At 49.8% G+C, this 20,680-nt stretch overlaps 1 protein-coding gene across 6 annotated transcripts in view; it reads right to left on the minus strand.

Annotated features, from left to right (window-relative positions):
* The window catches only part of Kirrel3 (kirre like nephrin family adhesion molecule 3), a 550,850-nt gene that overhangs the window by 3,475 nt on the left and 526,695 nt on the right, over nucleotides 1-20,680 (minus strand). For 2 of the 6 annotated variants that reach the window (XM_075966409.1, XM_075966410.1), the window contains exons 9-16: nucleotides 18,116-18,264; nucleotides 16,544-16,671; nucleotides 15,622-15,748; nucleotides 12,437-12,537; nucleotides 9,096-9,294; nucleotides 7,662-7,697; nucleotides 4,309-4,416; nucleotides 2,848-2,957 (exon numbers count right to left, since the gene is read on the minus strand). In XM_075966409.1, the coding sequence (XP_075822524.1) occupies nucleotides 2,848-2,957; nucleotides 4,309-4,416; nucleotides 7,662-7,697; nucleotides 9,096-9,294; nucleotides 12,437-12,537; nucleotides 15,622-15,748; nucleotides 16,544-16,671; nucleotides 18,116-18,264 (958 nt within the window). Of the gene's footprint in view, nucleotides 1-2,847; nucleotides 2,958-4,233; nucleotides 4,417-7,661; nucleotides 7,698-9,095; nucleotides 9,295-12,436; nucleotides 12,538-15,621; nucleotides 15,749-16,543; nucleotides 16,672-18,115; nucleotides 18,265-20,680 lie in introns of all 6 variants that reach the window. The other 4 variants (XM_075966411.1, XM_075966413.1, XM_075966407.1 and 1 more) reach the window with 3 other exon arrangements.

Raw genomic sequence — 20,680 nt, forward strand, 5'->3', positions numbered from 1 at the left:
TGAGAGAATTGAACTCGGGTCCTCATGCTTAGGTGTCGAAACACCATGTCAACTGAGCCATCACCCCCTCCCCCCAGCCCTGATTTTCTCAGTATCTGTCATAGCAATAAAAAGCAGACTCAGAGGCTAGGTCACACCTGTTCCTCACAGCAGTGACTGTCTTCCTTAACATCTGCCAACCAGCCTGAGGGAAGAGGGAAGAGGGAAGAGACCTTGCTCTCTTTGAATGCCCACCACACCTGGCTGAGAATGTGTATATTGCGGTCACTGACTAGAATGCCTCTGGCCAGGGTGAGTGCCGGGCTTGTTATCTGAGAATGAATGGCGGCTGAGCTCTAAATCACTGAGCCTAATGATGAGGTGTAAGATCAGGAGGAAGCTTCCACAGTGGTGCAGAGGGAACACAGGGATGCTTCCCCAGACTTCAGGTACCTCACCCCAGCAGTGGTGCTCCAGCTCAGGCTCCCACCCAGCTCTCTGAGAGGTGTTTTGTTTCTCCCTCTTGCATTGTCTCAGTCTTGGAGGCCCACAGAATGGGCCAATGTGCTTACATCCTGTTTTTCTCTCACTAATTGCATTACTTTTTTTCTCTCCGTTTTTCCAGTAAATGTTTTGGTTCTATCTAGATTGTTGTTGCTCTTCTCCCCCCTCCCATAAAACATCTAAGCCTACTTCCCCTTGATGATGGAGTGTTTCCCAGTCCACAGGGTGTAAGATCTCCCAGCATGGAGGAGGGGACTGGGAGAGCATCTTCCCAAGGGAGAGACTAGTTCCAGAACCTCAGCAAGTCCCTTCTTCCAAATTACCCCCTCTGCTCTTCTCCAAATACTCAGGGACACCTTTCCTCTTTTGAGGGCTTGATTGTGAGACAAAAGAAATGCCTCCTTGTGAGAGGGTAGAAAAGGAGGAAGCGTAAACAGCATCATTTCCTTTTAGGTCTGGGATGTGAGTTCCCTTTTGCATGAAGGAACACCTCCCTACATCAGGTACTAGCTACCTTGTCAGGGAGGCCCCTTGAAAAGCTCCAGAGTCTTTGAAGAGGTTTCCTTGTCCTCAGCAGTGGGCTGTCAAAGGGGCTCAAGGGAGTGCAGCAAAGAGGGCAGGGCTAGCCATTGTGTGAGGAGGGGGCAGGCCGAGAAAATCTTGGGATGGATGACATTTGAAACATATCTTATTATAGGACACGAAACTCAACAGGTGTGTCAACAGGGAGAGGGGACATGGGTTCCAGGACTCCTAGACCAGGATCACCCATCCTTACGTCTGGAAAGCCAGATCTCTTTGGCTGGAAGATGGGACTGGAAAGATTGGCAGGTACCTTGGAGCAAAGGGAGTGATGACTTGTCGGGCAGCTGGACTTCATCCAGCAGACGTGGAAGCCACTGAGAGACTCCAGTAGATTATCACAGGAGCAAATTTACCTTTAATATTTTATTTGGTTTGAGACAGAGTCTCATTAATTAGTTCGGGCTGGCTTCGAAGTCGCAAAGGCACTGCTGTTTGCTTTAACCTTCTGAGTGCTGGGGTTCCAGGTGTGTGCCGCCAGATTGGTAGTTCAAAAAGGCTCTTTTAGCAAGGTCCCAGAGACTTGACTGTGACAAGTGGCCGAAGCCAAGGTCCATTAGGGGGTTGCTACAGTGGTCCAGGGAGCACTGGCAAGGCCCCCAAAAGGGAAGCAACCATGGAGGAGAGGTGGGACACATATCTGAGACATATTTTTGAAGCAGAATTGACAGACCCTGAAAATCAATTGACTAGAGAAAGTGTAGCAGAGAGAAAAGTCAGCTCCATTCGTCAAACATTGGTGAGTCTCTGCCAGGGATGAAGTAGGCGGCAGTTGCTCCCCATCTAGTGGGTATGTTTAGAGCAACACAGTAGTTAGCAATTCCTGGGCTCTTACAAGCTCTACATTCCTGGATTCTGCACAGTGGATTCCACCAATCACAGATCAAAAATATTTAGGGAAAATTGCCTGTACCGAACAAGCATATTTTACTCCTTAATTAATTAATTAATCCTTAAGCAATATGGTACAGTAATTGTTTATATCACATTATAATACATTACATATTATAAGTAGAGATGATTTATGTATAGGAGAGAATACAGGTAGTTTCTGGGTAAATGTTATACATACTTTATACAAGAGACTTGCACATCTTCAGATTTGAGTATCTGAGAATCATGGGACCAAATCCCACACAAAGGTCAAGGGAAAACCCTCCTGTAGCCCATATCACTCAGGTTGTTACCCCTGTGATCCTGCTGATGACCCTGCATATCACTGTGTTTATATCCATCTCATAGACTGAGGCTCAGAGAAGCCCATGTCCTTTAATCCTTGCTCTCTTGTTCCCAGATATTCCTACCATTGAAAGTGCGCTCTATGAGCTTCTGGCATAGCTTAGCAGAGAGGTGCATTCTGGTCTTTGAAAAGAGGATCAGGAAGAGGAGGTGCCGGCTTGGTGCTGCTGGAGAAGTTTTACATTTGCTTCTGATAGACATCCAATTCCCAAGAAGGAACCAGTGCTCCTGGAGGACTTTGTGTGTGTGTGTGTGTGTGTGGTGTGTGTGTGTGTGTGTGTAGACTGCATGTAGGCACACATGTAAATTTAAGCATGGATTTTTTTCCCTTCTCAGTGGTCAGGATCCAGGTCATTTTACATGCATTATACATGTCTTTGAATCTCCCATATTACTTCACAGATGCACAGGCAAAATGCTCCTTGGCTGAGCGTAGGCCTGGGGCAGGAGGGGTTTTTCTGGGTGAGCTGCCTCACAGCAGGATGGAGAGGATCAAAGAATCTCTGTTCTCAGGATGGAGTGGGGCACGGGTGGCATTCTTACCATCAGCTGCTTGATGGTGGTGTGATCTTCAGCCTCCCGACCAGAAGTTGGCTCCTTGTGTACAATCTCCACTCGGATATCATTTTTGGCTGACACAACACCTTTGAGATCTAGACATAAGATAAGAGAAAGTGTAGACCAAAAATTCAGTTCTCATCCTCAGGCAAGAGAGGTCAACTTCCCCACAGCCCCGTGCCGCCACCCATTTCTCCACCCCACCTCAGAATTTACCCTCCCCTCAGACTGTGAATTTGAAGTTTTGAGGGCTCCCCACCCACAGACCCTCTGTGGAGATCTCCTTTTGGTTAGAATGGGTCTCAAAGGCTGCCCATGCAGGCTGCCCAGCTCCTGGGTACAGAAGCATCAGTATCTCCTGTGGCTGGAGAGGTTGCCCTCTTTCATCCCCTCCTCTCACCTAGCTAGGCCCTGCCATCCTGAGTCCCCATTCTCTTTGAGAAGTTGTCTCTGTCCTTCTTTACCTGGATTTGAACTCCCCATTTCTAGGGTTACAAATCTTAATGATAAAAAGATTATAAGGTCTCCTATCCAATCCAGAGCACACAGAGGTCTGGCTTCCCTGAACGAGGAGCAGCCTGTGAGACAAATCTTACTGAAATCTGCTCTCCTATCATTCCTATGCAGAGTCAGCAGGGCCATCTTGTTGGGTAAGGTTGTAGGTAAGGTTGCTTAGATGGGAGTGGAGAATATGTTAGGGAAAACAGAGGCTTCCTTCCAACAAGCAAAAGGTGCTAGATGATGGCAACCTGTTCTGGTGACACAACGCATCCTGATTCTAGAAGCTCAGAGTTAGCTGGAGTCATCAGAGTCTTGCCATCCAACCCTCTAATATCACAAATGAGGAAACTGGGGTCTTAAACACATGTGACTTGCCCAGGGTCACAGAGTAGAAGACTGCACCACACCTATCTCCAACCCAACTCTGCTGTCTTACTTCTCCCTTACACGGGTAAGGTGTAACACCGGACCTGAGCCCTATGTACATACATTCTTTAAGAGTGTGCTGGCGCTTGAACTGTACTGCTAATGATGAAAGATATTTAAACCAGAACAACTCTTCACATGCTTTCATGCCCTGTGTGGCTGACTTGCTTTTCAGGTGAAGCTAGTAGTTTGCAGAATAAGGAGGGTCAAACCACCCCCTTCCCTCTAAGATTTTTTAATCCACCCCAAATAAGAGTGCTAGATGTCCAACCCAGAGCGCTGTGGCCTGTCCTTCTAGATGGAGGCCAGCTGGGTTTGGCTCAGCCTCAGTGGAGTTCCCACTTGCTGTCAGACACCCTCCAGGTGCATAACAGAGCATCGTACCCATCCCTGCCCCAGGAGCTCACAACACTGTTATGGCCCGTTCGTTGCACTCCTGCTTACTTGCTCTCCTGGGCAGTCTAAGCCTGGCCTTTTTCTCTGTCCCCCTCCCTGAGATCCCGGGTCTCCCTCCCGTACTTCTCTGGGAACGGGCACAGCAGAAGGCCACAATGGTTGCCATTAGGACGAGGAAGGCCACGCCAGCTCCTACGGCCACCCCGATGATGACGGCCATTGGCACAGACTCTGTGGGAGAGAAACAGACAAGGCTGATGAGGGACATGGAAACCTACTGTCCCGCTAGGACCCTACCCAGTCCCTCAGGTGCAGCCCCTGTCAAGCTGGGACCAGACCACTGCTGTGTGGGTCCCTCTTGGGAATGCCTTGGTCAGGCCTGAGCAGGCATAGATGGTCCAATAGGGGTCAGCTCTGGATAGGAATGCTAAGGCTGGATAGAGGACATAGGGTAGGTGGAGAGTAAGAGGAGCCAGGGGAAGGGGTAGATAGATGCTAGACCAGACAGTGGAGGGCCAGGGGGTGGGGTGGGGAAGAAAACTAGAGATGCAGGGTGAGGCTAGCTTAATTTAGCTCTCTTCAGCATTGAGGAAGGGATCTATAATGCATGCAGCAGCTGGTGAGTCATAAGTCCATGGCTTTTCTTAAAAAAAAAAAAAACATGGTGATGGTCCCTGCCCTTGTTTGTTCGGCTCCTTCCGTACTTCCCTTTCCGTGGTACAGGGAGAGTACACACAACCAACTCTTAAGGTTTTCAGCTCTGAGGCGACTTCCCCTTCCAGCCTGCTGGGAATCAGGACCCACAACCCACATGTGAAAGTGTTGGGACTAGGGAGGTCAATCACATCTTTCTTTGCTACCCTAGTGCTCAGGAGAAAAAGCCTTTCTTTTCCCCTGGACCTCCCTACCTTCTCTTTCAAGGCCAGCCCTCCAACATCTGCCACCTGTTCCAGCCCCAAAGGGCCCAGGGAGCCTCACTTTGCTCCTTTTCCAGCCTGTCTCTGGCTCTTGCCAAATGGGCAAGAATGGTAGGTGATGATGCGGGGAGGGAGACTGATTTCCCATAAAGCTCTGCTCATCCTATGGATGCGTGTGAGCCCTGAACACATGATTTTAGGCCCAAGTCGTCTACCAGGAACAGCTCTAGGAGATTCTGAGGCAGAGAGAAATGGTGGTAATGAACCCAAGCCTCTCATCTGGTAAAGACAGTGAAGTCCAGAGAAGTCAAGCGATCTGTTCAAGGGCGCGTGTGGCTACTGTGTGTGAACAAGCTCAACCCAGGTCTCCTCATGCGACTCCCAAGCTCATCCTGCTCTGGTCTCTGGGTCACATGGTGTCCTACAGGTGTCATGGACTCCATCCAGCCCAGGCTGCTTGCTCATTGTCCCCACTTGCTCCATCCCACCCTCCAAGCAGCATATTCCCTGTCTCTTATCTGTAGAGTGGAGTAGTCATCGTGTGAAGTCAGGGGTTGTTAAGGGCTTTCGGTGAAAGACTGTGGGGAAAGGTCTTGGAGCAGAGCCAGGGGCCCAGCTCTCATCAAGGATTTGGTCCAGTTACTCCGTGTGTATGGAGGACAGCGGTAGACAAAAGCCTTAGCTGGGAGGAAATTCCTCTGAATGCCTGAGCTCCTTCCCCACCCACATTCACCTGTGCGGCTGGGCTGACCCACAGAAGGTGAGGTGTTTGCTCTGGAGCTCTGGTTCCCCCCCCCCCCCCCCGTTTGCTGTTTTGGGAATGAAACTTAGGGTTTCATGCATACCAAGCGAGTACCCTGCTACCCTGACCCCAGTTTACTAAAGAGAAACAAACACTGAGATTCTGGTTCCCAAGCTGTTGCTGTGAAGTGGGGGGCCCCTACTAGGCAGATCTGGTATCTCACCACCGCAGGGTTCGCACGCGAATTCTTTTGTTACCTACCTATTCATGGCCAAGACTACTGCAGAGGTGACAGGAGGTGACTGAGAGGAGGTAAGAATAGCAAATCTCCAAGACTGAAAGGGGAAGTGTGGGGGTTGGGCTCAGAAAACAGGACTGAGAAAAAAAGATGCGATCTCAGCCAAGCTGGCTTTGACAAACAGATGTTTCTGGTTAAACCTCATTGGTTCTGTGGTTTGAATTTCTTTGTTTTGTGTTAGATCTGGCACTCTTGGGATTCCTAGTACATTTCCTAGGGGAAACTCAGGAGTGTCTCAGCTCCTCTCAGAGCCAGTGCATACTCTCTTAAAACCACCAGGTTTCAACTTTCCATCCATAGCTCAGAGAACCAAGGCGACAGAATGGTGGTCACTGCTGTCTTGTGCCCTCTGGGTCCACATTGCCTTGGGTTGTTAACAACAGGGGATGGGTGCATCTTGGGTAAGCAGTGGCAGAGGAGAAGGGATTTGTGAAGGCAGGTGGCATCCCTTACCAGATCCCCAGTATGTCTCCTCCTCTCCTGGCCCCTTGAAGTTTGATTTAGTTCATCTTTTAAGGCTACTTCTTTCTGGACAGAACTTTCCTTTGAGAAGGACTGGGGAGGGGTTCCCTTGCTTGGTCCTTTCCATCTAAGGAAGGGGACTGGGCCTGAGGGGTCTTAGTCACTGAAGGAGGAAGGGGCATGACATAGAGACAAGAGAGAGTAACTCCACAGGACCTGGACTCCTGGAGAGTCTGAAGATTTAGGTGGCAGATAATTGCTGCTTCTGGATGAACCACAGGGGCCTCTGCGGGGTGGTTGTGATCTAGACTGGTGCTCTGAGAAGGGCATGTGTGTCCAGGGAATGGAGAATGTGGGGTCCACGTGTAGCTAATTAACGGAGTGGCGTAGGCTGGACAACCAGTGTGGGCAGAGGACTAAGACGGAGGATCCTCAGGCCCATGGCCACTCCTGCGGAGGAGGATTTACCAAGTCCTGCTGTTCTACTCTGGTGTCCTGCCTGGGGGTGCAGAGGGGACAGTTGTCTAGATGGAACCAATCATCCCATGGAGCTTGGTGACCACTCTGCTATGGGAGCCCTGGAGGGGTAGTGTCCAGCAGCCTTGACTTGACGATGAGGTGATGCTTCCATGGGGGATACAGGGAACAGGAAAGGTGGTGAGCCAGCAAGCATCAATGAAACAAGCCCCAGGCCCCTGGGGAGCAATGTTGAGCCAGGGATGGTACTGAGGAACAGAGTCATGGAGGGCCTGGAAGTGGAGGGAGGCCAGGGAAGGGATGGGAGTCAGGGTTTCTGAGGATGAGGGATGGGGGTGGGGTGCTAGAGCTGTGTCCTGGGGAGGAAGGAGCCCTGGACTGTAGTATTAGACAGGTGTCTGGGGTGCCTGGACGCCAGTTGCGGGGAGCCCCTCTCCCACTGCTCTGACTTCACTAAATCCTTGACCTGGGGTGGACAGAGAACTTAGCAGCCTCCCTGCCCCCTATTGAGCCCCTCCCCTACTATCCAAGAGCCCCTCCCTCCATCCCGGGCAGTTCTCATCGGCTCCTCCTTCCGTACCTGCTTCCAGCCCGGCTCCCGACTTCATTTCCGAACCTGTTTGGAAATAAAGCAAGCGTCCATAGCCAGGGCCTGGCTGGCCAGGGTAGGGTGGGACAGGGAATTGGTCACCTGGAGGGGTGAAAGGAAGATTCCCTCCTCTGTCATGTCTCTGGGGCCGACCCACAGATCCAGGTTCCCCCAGCTGAACTTGAGTTCATGCAGCCTGACTCCGGCCCTCCGGAACAGGGGTAGGGACAGAGAAAAGTCAAACCTGGAGGAGAGGTTTTGGGGGTGGGTGAGAGTATTAGAGGAAGGCACAGGGGTGAGGGCATCGAGGGGAAGACAAAGAGGGTAGGCAACAGGGTACCAGGGAGGTTTGGATGATGTGTGGATGGTATTATGCAAATTATATGCAAAGCGTTATGCAAAGCGACACCTATTAGGAAGAGGTGTTTGGAGACACTGAGACTTGTGATCCTAGGTGACTTACTGAGGCTTGAGGGGTCTGTTGGGGACCACTCGCTGTGCTTCCAACCTCTGATGCAGAGGCCCAGGCCTGCTGAACACCACCCCTGAGCCCCAGGGCTGGGCACTGGCTGGCAAAGGGAAGACCTGCAGCCCATTTCAAGACCCAACACGCTGCTGCTATGTGCCAAGGGAGCTTATCTGGCCCAGCTCTCATCTTTCTGGGACTCTCCATTTGGTAGTCTGAGCCAGAGAACTTTAAATGGAGACCGGAGTTCTAGTGTTTGTTCTGGGACAAGGACTTATTGTGGTGGCTAGGCTGGTCTTGAATGTGTGGGCTCAAGTGATTTTGCTACCTCAATGTACCGTGTAACTGAGAGTTCAGGCACACACCACCACGTGCAGCATGAGACCAAGCTCTTAGCTAAGACCAGGAGCTAAGCAATGGGCGTGTGGGGTTCTAGAGATGGGGCATAGTGAAGTAAGCTTACTTCATCTTTCCTCCTCCTCCTCCTCCTCTTCTTCTTCCTCTCTCTCTCTCTCTCTCTCTCTCTCTCTCTCTCTCTCTCTCTCTCTCTCTCTCTCTCTCTCAAAATCCAGCAGCTCGGTGCTCCAGAATTGAATAGTGTCTCCTCTAGGGTACAGTGGTCCAGGTGTCTCCTGGGGGTTGCAAGTGCTCTGAGCCCAGCCCCCACGCCCTCACACGGGCAGGGCTGCCCTTCAGCCTTAGCTTTGGCTTGTTCTTGGGCAGAATGTGTGGAAGCCAGGGTCTTTGGAAGCCGTTGGGTACTTATCACTGCCAGGAGCCCAGCTCACTCTGTGGTCACCCTTTCCTGAACAGCCTCAGAGGCCATCGCTCAGAGTAGTTTGTTTTCCCTTGCTGGGGCCAATGCCCATTGCTGCAGAAGGTAGCTATGTGAGGCTGCGTGGCATTTAGGAAGAGCACTACGCCTCTCCTTGCTCCCTGGGCACCCTGGCAGTTCTCACCTTGTTCCTTGAGTCGGATGATCTCTGTGTCAGAGCCGAAGCTGTTCCAGGCTGTACAGTTGTAGATAGTTTGGAAGTCAGCACGCACAATGTTGCTAATGGTCAGCGTGGAGATGACGCCTTCCTCGGTGCTCACTGTCTCCACCGTGTAGCGCCCTGACGTCCCTGATTCTAGCACATTCTCCTTCCAGGACCAGGCCTGCCAGATTGTGCAGGGTTAGGAGAGTCCATATCAGGATGATGGTATCACCCCTCCAACAGGCTGACACAGTTAGGCTCATGTCTACAGTCACTGCCACACACCACCAACCTAAACACACGTCCCAAATACAATCAGCCCATACAAACACATTATCATACAGGTACATAAACACCATATCAAACATATGAACAACATGTGTCTACACTAAGTGTGCACACACATACCTCACGCCACAAGCACAGACACACGAGCACATTATAAAGTACACATGAATGCTCAACACACACATACACATCAACATGTGCAAACATAATATGTATATGCATTATTCCATATACCATGAAAACAAACACACATGTACAGTATATTGTACACATGCATGCATATAAGCACACACACCACAAACGCTTTTGTACGCAAGCACATGACACAAGCCAGGTATTCAAAGGAACTCGTATACTACATCACATCACAATGTACATGTGTATATGTGCCACAGTATGCATAAATATATATCACACCATATAAACATATGCTACACCACATATACTCAACATGCCATTCATACAAACATTCATGTTTATATACACACATTAAAACCACATCTGCACATACGTATACCTCAAATACATATACATATGCACACACCATGGCACACAATAGCACATCAGATACTGAATCCCACCAGCATGTACACATAAACATAGCAGAACACATTGTGTAATCATACCATATCACACGCACACCAAGAACACATATTGATGCAAATGCACATATACGCACACCACACATCACAGTATATAGCACACACACACATCACAGTATATAGTACATCACGCACATCACAGTATATAGCACACCACACATCACAGTATATAGCACACACACATCACAGTATATAGCACACACACACATCACAGTATATAGCACACACACACACATCACAGTATATAGCACATCACGCACATCACAGTATATAGCACATCACGCACACACAGTATATAGCACATCACGCACACACAATGCATGCACACATCTTCAGCTGACCATATATGTGCACACCCACAAAGGTTGAGGACATCTCAAGGACGTTCTATGTGATGCTGCACTGGGAGCACTTACTAGACAAAGAGCGACCCTACGTGGCAGCCATGCAGTCCTCCACATGGCCACCTGTCTGGGATTCCCTAGTGCTGGGCCTTGGAGAGATGGTTCACAGTGACTTTACAAATTCTGGAAGGCAGGTTATTACCAGACTGCTCTCCACCTCTCGTTGTAACAAGGTGACCTTGAATTGCTTATTCCCCTGTTTTCTCTCCCACTGTTGAGATTACAGGTATGGGCCACCACGCCGTTTTTACAGGAGTATGTTTAGAATTGCGTGTGCCATCATCTCCATCTCTTTATTTACAGGATGTCTTTGCATGAATTTTATCAAGTCAGCCATGAATGTAACCTTATTCCATGCTCAATGACAGAAGTGAGAGCCTGGCTTTTCTCTCTCTGGACCAGACCCTTCTTAGTGGGGGGCTCTTGGTGGCACGCTTAATTCTACTCACTAAGGCTAGCACCCCTCACCACTGTGGCGACCACAAGGGTCTCTAGACACTGCCCGATGCCTCTAGGGGACCTAGTGAGAATCACTAGCCTAGAAATAAATAACTATAAAGAGAAGGACGGCATACCGACGCTCAAGAGTGACAAAAGGAGATCTACAATGGTTATGTGTTAGACTTAGAATTAAAAAACCTAAGGAGTGAATGGGAGGCGTAGGTAATAGTTTCTATGTACAATTATTTGCAATTTTATATGACTCTTTGAGGCAGTAAATGAGTCAGATGCCTGAGACAATATTTAACAGCAATGCTCTTTAACAACGTCTTAGTTTATCAGGCAGCATCTCTGGCACACCAAGGCTCTTATCTGAGCAGTGCTCATCTGCGTCACAGCCTTCCTGCACGGTCGCACTGTGGAGCTGGCTTCTGGGCAGTCCTCTAGCATGACCATCTCTGCTGGTTTGAATGAGAACTGCCCCCATAGGCTCCTGTGCTTGAATACTTGATCTACATTAATGAAACTGTTTGGGAAGGATTAGAAAGGGAGGTTTTGTTGGAAAAGGTGGGTAACCAGGGTGGGCTTTGAGGTTTCAAGAAGGCTAGTGTTAGTCCCAGTTGGTTGTCTGCCTCCTACTTGTATATCAAGACTTGGAGCGCTCAGCTGTTTCTGCCACTATGCCCTTGCTCTGCCATTGTGAACTCCACCTCTCTGACCTGTAAGCCCAATTAAAAACTTTCCTATGCTACCAAGTTACCTTGGTCTTGGTGTTTTGTTACAGTGATATAAAGTAACTTAGACACCATCACTGGGCAGAGGCTTACTAAAACATCACTTTTCCTCAGAAGAGCTACAATAAGCTTCCCTTTTCTTTGTTTTCTTACTGGAGCAGCTATCAGTTTCAGATAGACTGGAGTGTCCAATCTTCTATTTAAAAAGAGGGCTTAGTGGGTAAGGCACTTGCCACAGGGGCCCCGATGACCTGAGCTGGATCTCCAAAACCTACCTAAGTGTGAAAGAAGAGAGCTGACTCCACAATGTTGCCCCTGATCTCCACTCATGCACTATGGCATTTACTCCACCTCCGGGTCTTACTCACACAATGATAAGAAATCAAACAACTTAAGTCTTTCTTAAATGCAAACACCACCCTGCAAATGCTGGTGAACTCCAGAGGCTGTCTGGTCTGCCTTAGGGGCTGAGGGGTTGAAGGAGGACAGGATAAAGCAGTGGCCATTTTAGAGGGACTGTTTCGATCGGGAAGGCACAGTGTACGCCCTGGACATTAGGGCAGAAGAGTCTGAAGAGGATGATCCTGGGAGACGCAGGCATGGGTGGCTTGGAGGCCTGAGCACCCCCAAGCTTGCCTGTTCCGAGACAAGAGGCTGCCTTCCCTTTTTTTTTTTTGTCTTCAGGGTGTGTTCTCCAGACACAGATAGGTATCGTTTCCCACTACAGTGGGAAGGGAAGCTCCAGAGCCTGCACAGTGTGCAGGCTGCCCAGGCTTTGGCAGAGGTGACCCGTGGATACTGGGAGTAGGTACACCGCTGGTGCCCTCACCACCCTCCCTCCCTGGAACACTCACGATTCGGTCAGGCGGCGGTGTGCTCCGGATGAAGCACTTGATCTGGCCTTTTTCACCATGGAGGGCATGCTGGGTCTGTGTGCTGGAGATGATGGGGGGTCCTGTTGGAAAGATGACATCATGTTAGGGAGGCAGGAAGGGAAAAGCCCCAGCTGGCACCCTCTTTGGTGGGTTCGGGAGTGTATTCACCAATCCAAACATTCAGCAAACATTTACAGAAGGCCTGTGCATGCAAGACAGAGTGTTGGGAAGGGGACCTGAAGATAAATTAGTCATAAACCTCTCCAGGGACCCTGAGTGAATGCTCCCAAGTCAGAATCCCCAGAAGGCATAAATAATAAAAGTTGGCGAGTGTTCATACCATAGGAGCGATGCAGACAAAGTACCAACTGGCTTCAGAGGAAAGAAAATAATTCTATCTGCAGATGGGGAATGTTTTGCAAAGGAGGAGGTGAGTTTGGGAAGGGAGTCGAAGCAAGCACCAGCTTGAGAGAGGACTGCAAGAGAAAGAACGTCATCTAGCCTTGCTTCGTTGTTGGGATTCAAGTCATTTCTCAGTTGTCCACCAGAGGGCACACTTGCCTAACAAACCGGGTTTCTCTGCTGTGTTGATGAGGGAAGAAAAGTGATGTTGTTCCTTCACCAAGGGCGGGAATTACCCTGCAAAGGGGAAGTGTACTAGCTGAGCTCGTAGACCTTAGTCCTATGCAGGTCTCAGAAGATCCTGTAGTTGATTGTCTTGTTTGTCTCCACATAACAGTTGGCCAGGCCAGGTTAAAAAAACAGCTCCAACAGACCCAGAATTATCCCATACAGTGTGTGTGTGTGTGTGTGTGTGTGTGTGTGTGTGTGTGTGTGTGTGTGTGTTTGTGTGTGTGTGTGTGAGAGAGAGAGACAGAGACAGAGACAGAGAGAGACACAGAGACAGAGACAGAGAGAGATGAAGAGAGAGAGAGAGAGAGAGAGAGAGAGAGAGAGAGAGAGAGCACGCTTCTGTGGTTCAGTCACATTTATCCCATTGGGCAGCCAAGAAATGCCATCCAGAATGAAGCCTGTCTCATGAAACTTCCAGTTAAGTGTCCCTTATCTGCAGGTGACTTCCTGGGCTGGGCTAGGCAGTTGGAAGATAAGGTTGGGATTGAGGGTGGGGGTGAAAACCTTCTCCCACAATTTCCCAGTCCCTGAGGTGATGGTCGGGATTTAGACCGCAGAACAGAGGGAGAGATCTGGAGAACAGGCAAAATTATGCCGAGAACAAAACAAAATTTGCTGCAAACATAATTGCTGTTTATTAACCACCTTAATTAAAACAGATTTGCATTTCTATGAGTAGTTCTCAGCCAAGGGGGAAAGAGGTATTGGGAGAGATGGCTTCTGAGTTTAGAATGGAAACAACTCTATCTGGTGCACAGGATATAGGTGACTTCAAGGTACAAGCTTTTGTCCTCAGAAGGCTTTAAAGATGAGCTGACTCTTGCTTTCCTCCAAGTTCCTTGGCTCTAAGAAGCCTTTGGCCCCAAGCCACAGCGGCCCTACATTCTGAGGACCCCGGATAATGCTTTGCTTTGCAGCTGGGCTGAGAAGTGATGATACCATAAAATCTTTTCCTCTCATTTCCCAGGAACTAGGAATCCCCCAGGGGTTCGCAGGGCTCTAAAAGCTGTCAACAAATACATATGCGTTTACGGGCTTCTTAAAAGAAAACAAAAAAACTAGGGTAAAGGAAACCGGGCTTAGAGAGCCAGCTCAGGTTACAGCGGAGTCAATTCACTTCCCAAAGGCCACTGGACTGGCTGTCACTCACTGAAGGGGTTGGTAGAGCTGGAGATGGCTGTATTCTAGGCACCCAGGTTCCTATGTACCAGGCTCACCGCCCCTCCACCTGTTGTTCAATTACAGGCAGATTTACAGTCCCACCCCTGTGCAGGTTCCTCTCTTAGAGTCATTTCCTCCAGGCTCCAATCTCAGTGGGATTAGCAGAAAGTAAGCATGGGGCAGCTTCCTTCCTCCTGCTGATTCCTTTAGCTGTGCTCCACCCAGCAACGTAGGGAAGATGTGCAGGCTGAGAGAATAAATGTTGGCTGGATGCCAGAGCCTGCCCTGGAATGTGGGTCTCTCCGAGGTGTGTGTGTTTCCCAGGAGCAAAGGAAGAGTTCTTTCCCCCAAAAAAGTCTCTTTAAGTGCCCATTGAGAAATGCCTGGATGTCTTAGAGCAACAGTAAAAATGCCAGCCCCTCCTTACATACCCTTTCCCCAGACACAAGGATGCTCAGTTAATAGCTCCAGGTTTGGGGATTCTGGTGGGAACGTGTGTCTGAGGGTCCTTAGCCTCCGGGTTACAGCTGACAACAGGCCTGGCAGCTTGGCTCCTCAGCGCCCTCCCCAGAGTGGGCAGTGGGGAGGGCGGCCGATTTCGCTGTGGCCTGGCGCACTGAGCGGAGTGTCAGACACGGCGCGGCAGGAAAAGGCTGCAGCCTGTGTTGCCATGGATATACGGAGGCGCGATCAGATGCTGTTATTTTTAGCCCTGCAGTGCCAATTTATTGGTGGCATCCTGGGGACACACAGGAAAGGCAGGAGGGCTTGGGAGCCTGGGTTCTGCCTGGGGCAGGTGATGTGTGAGTGCCCTGGGCTCTGGGCAGATTGAGTAGACCTGGTCCATGCCTTTGCAGCCGGTGCCTCTCTCAGGAGAGGAGACTGAACGACTGGGCAGGAACTGAGCAATGGGGACAGTGGAGGGGTGCTGGGGAGGCATCCAGCTGGGCTTGTTTTTCCAGAAAAGGGGGAGAATAGATGGTTTTCCATGGGTGGTTTCCTAGGTTGAGATAAAGTCACTTCGGTTCGTTTCCAGAACTTGGCTCAAACCCTGCTTTCGGATCAGGACCCTAAAGCCTCACACAAGGGCCTGTGACCTCTGACCTCTTTTTCTTGGCCAGAATAAAAATTTATCACCTAATTATTCCTCAGCTGGGATTCTTTTGAAGGTATTGGAAAGGAGGAGGTTGTCCACAAACTTACCAGCTTGCCTTTGCCTCCACGGACAGACAGAATGCTATATTAGGGACAACAATGCCTAGAGTCACTGACTACCCCTTTGGGGACAATGCCTGGTACCAAGATGCCTTAGCTCTTTCCCCTCCTTCCCGTTCCCCCCTCACATTGTGGTGTTTGCATGAGACCCTTACCATTGACAGTCAAGGTCACCTCTCTCTCCCCAGCTCCTACCCGGGGCACCACAGCCCGGCACACGTACTTCCCAGCATCCTCCTGGCGGACAGATTTGAGGGTCAGGGTCTTCTCATTGCTCAGGACCTAGGAGGAGGGGGAGGATCAGACACAAAGAGTAAGGGAAGGCTGCCTCTGCCTGGGGTCGCTGGCTGACACAGAGGCCAGCATCTCTGTAAACACCAAGGTGACGTGCAGTTAGGAAGCAGATGGTACCATTTAGACTTTGGAGAGGAAACTCCCCTCCCCCCAAACATGGACACCCCCTTCTTCCAGCTGCAGGCCTGTGAGTGTAATGCATGGTGGTACTAGGGGAATGAGACTCCCTAACCGAGGACCCATGGCTTTTTCATACCGAGAGATGGATGCTACTCTCCTGTGACCTCCCAGCTGCCCATGGGTAAAATTACCCTACCACTGAATGTGGAGGGTCCTTGAATCCAGGTTTTCAGAGTCATGCTTACTATCCCTATGGGAGACAGCTGGAGGCAATGCTATGACCGCAGTCTTAGACACTAGCAATTCCTGGCTCCAGCCCTGGATGCCTCCATGGTATAGGTCAGTTACTATCTCAGAGGCTCATCCGTATAATGGGGGCAGTGACCCCACCTGGAACAGTGCTGCAACTCGGAGAACATAATAGGCTACCCAAAGGTTGGCTCCCTCTGCCGTCCCTAAAGGATTGTGCTAAGGCTAAGGGTAAATTTATCTAGGGTAAGTTTGGAAGTTTTTCTAGTGCCTGGACAGAGTGTGTTCAGAGTGATATGGGTACAGGTAGGCCCTTGAGCTCCTACTCTCCCCAAAGTCTCCTGCTTGCTTCCCTATCTGCTCCCCCCCCCCAGTTTCTGTCATAGAACCCAGAAGTCTGGCCTGAGGACTCACCACACCAGAACCCCGTTTCATCCACACGATGGTGAGAGATGGGTTGCCGATCCATGCGCAGCTGAAGACGGCATCTGAGCCTAGATCTACGAGCAGGGACTGCGGCTCTGAGGTCATCCGGGGACCAACTGCCATGGGGAGAGAAGAGGAGATGGGCTCAGGAGGGCTGGGAAACTCTGGAGAGCCTTCTTTTCTCTTCTCCTTTTCACCCCCACCCCGACTGGAAGGAGGGAGGCACTGGGTTCGTCACCTCTGTTTCAAGTCTCTGACTCGGTACGGGAGCAGACTCCGGAAGTGAGGATGAGATCCCCCTTCTCCAGGCTCAACTTTTCTCAGGCCCACAGAGTAGGCAGTACCAGCCACAGGATGAATGCACTTGGGCCAATTTTTGCCTTGGTTTACCTCTCAACTCCTTCCTTTTTGTCCCTGTCCTGTTTGGCTGCAGAAAGTGGAGGGAATCTCCTGCTTCAGAATCCTGGGCTTTGGGACCTTGACTTGAAATGACTTGGCCTAACTGGAATCCTTCTAGACTGTGTTCCATCATGTACTTTTTCAGGGTGTCTTCTATCTGAGACACCACAGACACCCTTCTTATCCTTCTAGAAGTAGACTAGCTCCTGGCCCCATTTCTGACACCTCTACTAAGTATGTGTGAGTCCTTCTCTGCCCTGTTACAGCACACTGGCCTATAGACCAAGCCTTGTTTCATACAGTGGCTAGGGTATTTGGAGAGCTGCCCAGGAAGGCCTTAGGGGCACTTCTTTGAAGGGATAAAGCCTGAATCTAGAATTGGGAGATAGAGACTCGCTTCAAGATGTAACAGATAAGACAACACACCTGCTGAGTCTTTGTGGGACGAAAGAGTCGGGCCACGTCAAGTTTGTGAAAGTGCTTTTAAAACTAAAGGGCATATGTGAGCTGGCCACATGTGCTGTTGAGATGGTGGCTCAGGCTGGCCTCCAACTCGAGGCAGTCTTCCTGCCTTAGCCGTTTGAGGGCTTGGATCGCAGGCATGTGCCACCACTCTGGTTTTTGTAACCGCTTCTGAATGCACCCCACTAACTAGGTTGCCTCATCTGTTGGGCCACTGGTGAGAAGAGGGGGCTATGAGTCCCCTTGGTGGGACGGTGGTGTGTGTGTGCACAGGTAATGGATTTGGCCATTGTTTGGTCTCAGTTAAGTCGTTAGTCACCCTACCACTTAGTCACTGTGTGCGCTTGAGTGTCCATCCCCCTCATTTTGAAAATAGGAATATTAAGATATATGCATGGACTGTATGTTTGTGTCTCCCTCAGAATTATATGGTGAAACCCCCAGGGTGGATTATTAGGAGGTAGAGATTGGGATACAAGGGTGCTCTAACAGTCATGCTGGCCTTCAATTCTTGCTGGTCAGGTCCCCCAGTCCATGGTGACTAGTCACTGCGCTCTGGGCTGCTGGGACAGTCAAAGATCTAAGTGGGAGTGGTAGCAGGGGAAGCCGTAAGCACAAAATGTGGTACCCTAGGCTGTGGGTGATGAGTCTCAGTGAGACACCACCCACTGTCAGGGTCTTCTGAGTCCCCACACTCACAGTAGACGTCCACCGTGCGGCTGAGATTGGTGCTGCCCAGGGCATTGGTCACTTCACAGGACACAGGCTCGGAGAAGTATGTGTAGTCCACGGTGGTCCTGTACAGCTCCCCAGATGCTTCTTTGATGATTTGACCCCGTTTGGCCCACCTGCAATGGAGGCCAGAGGTCGATGGGGGCATCCTTTGGGAAGCTAGGCATATCTATCCTTTGAGGAAACAAGAAGGGGATGATCTTGTACCTATAATGTGGTCATGCAGGTGATTGGCTCTGAACCGTGGTCACCATGCAGTCAGAGGCACTTGACAGGTAAGTCACGCTGGAGGTGGCAGAGTTATCTGGCTGATCACTCCATGGTATCCAGGTCATTAGCTAATCCAGCTCTCGTGACCAGACAGCCTGGCCATACTCTATTCTGGTCCCTCTCCTAGATCTTGTAGGGAAAGGCGGGAGGCTGCATGCGCGGCATCTGAGGTGAGGGCTAATGGTGCATGCCCTCTATATACACGTACATTACACACATGAGTGTGTGCATCTCCCTATACACACAAGTTTGGTTTCCAGCAAGAAGATGTAGGACGGGTTACTGAACCTCTGCATTATGCTCTTACTCACCTCTGACCCATCTCCTGCCCCTGTGCAGACCCCTCATTGTGCCCCTCTTCTTGGAAATCTTTTCAGCCTCCCTTCTAAGGTAGGGACTTGATTTTACTGTTAACTCTGTCCTTCCACCTGGCTTTGTTCCTTTGAGGCCACAGACCCATTAGCCCAGGTTGAGTGGGGATCAATGGGTAGAAAAATTCTCCCATGAGCTCATCAGTACTGTACTGAAAGGAAGAAACTGTGAAGTCTCAGGCTTCATGGTTGGTCTTAGTCCTGGAGTAGTGATCACCATATTAAAGAGGTCACAGATGACCATCATGTACATATGCGTGTGTGTACACGTGCAGAAACACGTATAATGTATGCACATAACGCTCATGAGGGTTTCCATGTGTGGTGTGCAAGTGTGAGTATATGCATGCATGCCTATATTTACATATGTATACACGGGAATTTGTGTGCAAGTACATGTGTGTATAAATGTACATGAAGGAGTGTGTTTGCATGCAAGTTTGAATATGTGCATGTATATATGTATGCATCTGTAAGCGTGAGAATGTGCGCGTGTGTGCACACAAAGGTTTGCCTGTGTGCACTTGTGAGTATGTGCTTGTGTGCTTGTGTAAATAAGGGAGTTTCATAAATATAAATGTGGATATGTGTTTTTGTGTCCATATAAGGGATTTACATGTGTGTAGGTATATGTGCATGCATGTACACATATGCAGATGAGTGCAGGTAAGTAAATGTCTATGAATATTTACATTTGTATATAGATGTGCATGTGAGAAAATAAATGTGTGCAAGTGTGTGTGTGTGTGTCTATGTGCATGTGTTTGTGTATGTTGAAGATTTGTATGTGTGCTGGTGTACGTGCATGTGTGTATGTGTGCCTATGAGGGTTTACATGTGTGAGTATGAATGTATATGTGTGTGTGTGTGTGTTTGTGTAGATGTAGATTATAGATCCCTAAAGGGAAAGCATTTACAGCTTTTTCGTTTAAACTTATTGTACACAACATTCACTCTTTGAAAACACAAAACTTCTAACCAGGCCCCTGGGACTCTGCAGCCGGTCTTGGGATGTTTCCAGAGCTCCAGAGCCTCTGGGCTCCTCTGCTGTTGAATGTACTTGCCCCTCCTCGTGACCACTGCTGCTTCTCTTCCCTTCCTTTCGCTGCTCCCGGCCCTTTCTGGGTGATACTGATCCTATCTCCTCCCTCTCTCCACTGGTTCTCGGCCCACTGTGTCCTGTCTAGCCCCTAGAGAGATGGCTACTTCTCCACATCCCAAGGAACACCTAGACTGGCGCCGTGTGGTTGTTATCACGAATTAATATCGAGTAACTATTAAGAACACAATTAATAATAACAATTACAGTTTAACAACAGAGCAAACCATAGCTCCCTGAGAGCTTAAGGAGCTTCCCAGCAAACCATTATGAGTTATTCATGAGTCGTTTCAATTCCTAACTTTAATTTAATGACCAGACTTAATAGTCAGGCACGGCCCCTGCCTGAGGTGGATTAATTCCATTCCAGACACACAGCTGGGGATCAGTGTCCAGCCTCTACTCCTTCCACCCTCCTGGAGGGAGGGCTTCTAAGTGGTGGGGACTCTGGTGAGGAGCTGATTGCTGAGGGGGTGGGGTAAGGAGAGGCCCAGGTAAGCTTTCTCTGCACTTGATACTCACAGCATATAGCTGGGGCTTGGCCTGTGTCTGTGCCCAGGGATATCGGTTCAGACAGGCAGGCTGTGTTTCTTTGGGGGATCCTGGAGAAAATGGAATCTTCTTCCCTCTCTTTCTGCGGGGGAGCTTAGGGAGGGTCACGCTCCCCAGGATCTGATTGTTGGAACTCCTGGAGTCCAATAGGCTTGGAACCCAGTACTCCAGGACCTGTGGTTGCACCTTGCATGCCAGGTGGGCATTTCTTTACACCCAAAGGAACCAGAGAGAAGGAGA

Source organism: Microtus pennsylvanicus, chromosome 3 (assembly GCF_037038515.1).
Source record: "Microtus pennsylvanicus isolate mMicPen1 chromosome 3, mMicPen1.hap1, whole genome shotgun sequence".
Taxonomy (NCBI): domain Eukaryota; kingdom Metazoa; phylum Chordata; class Mammalia; order Rodentia; family Cricetidae; genus Microtus; species Microtus pennsylvanicus.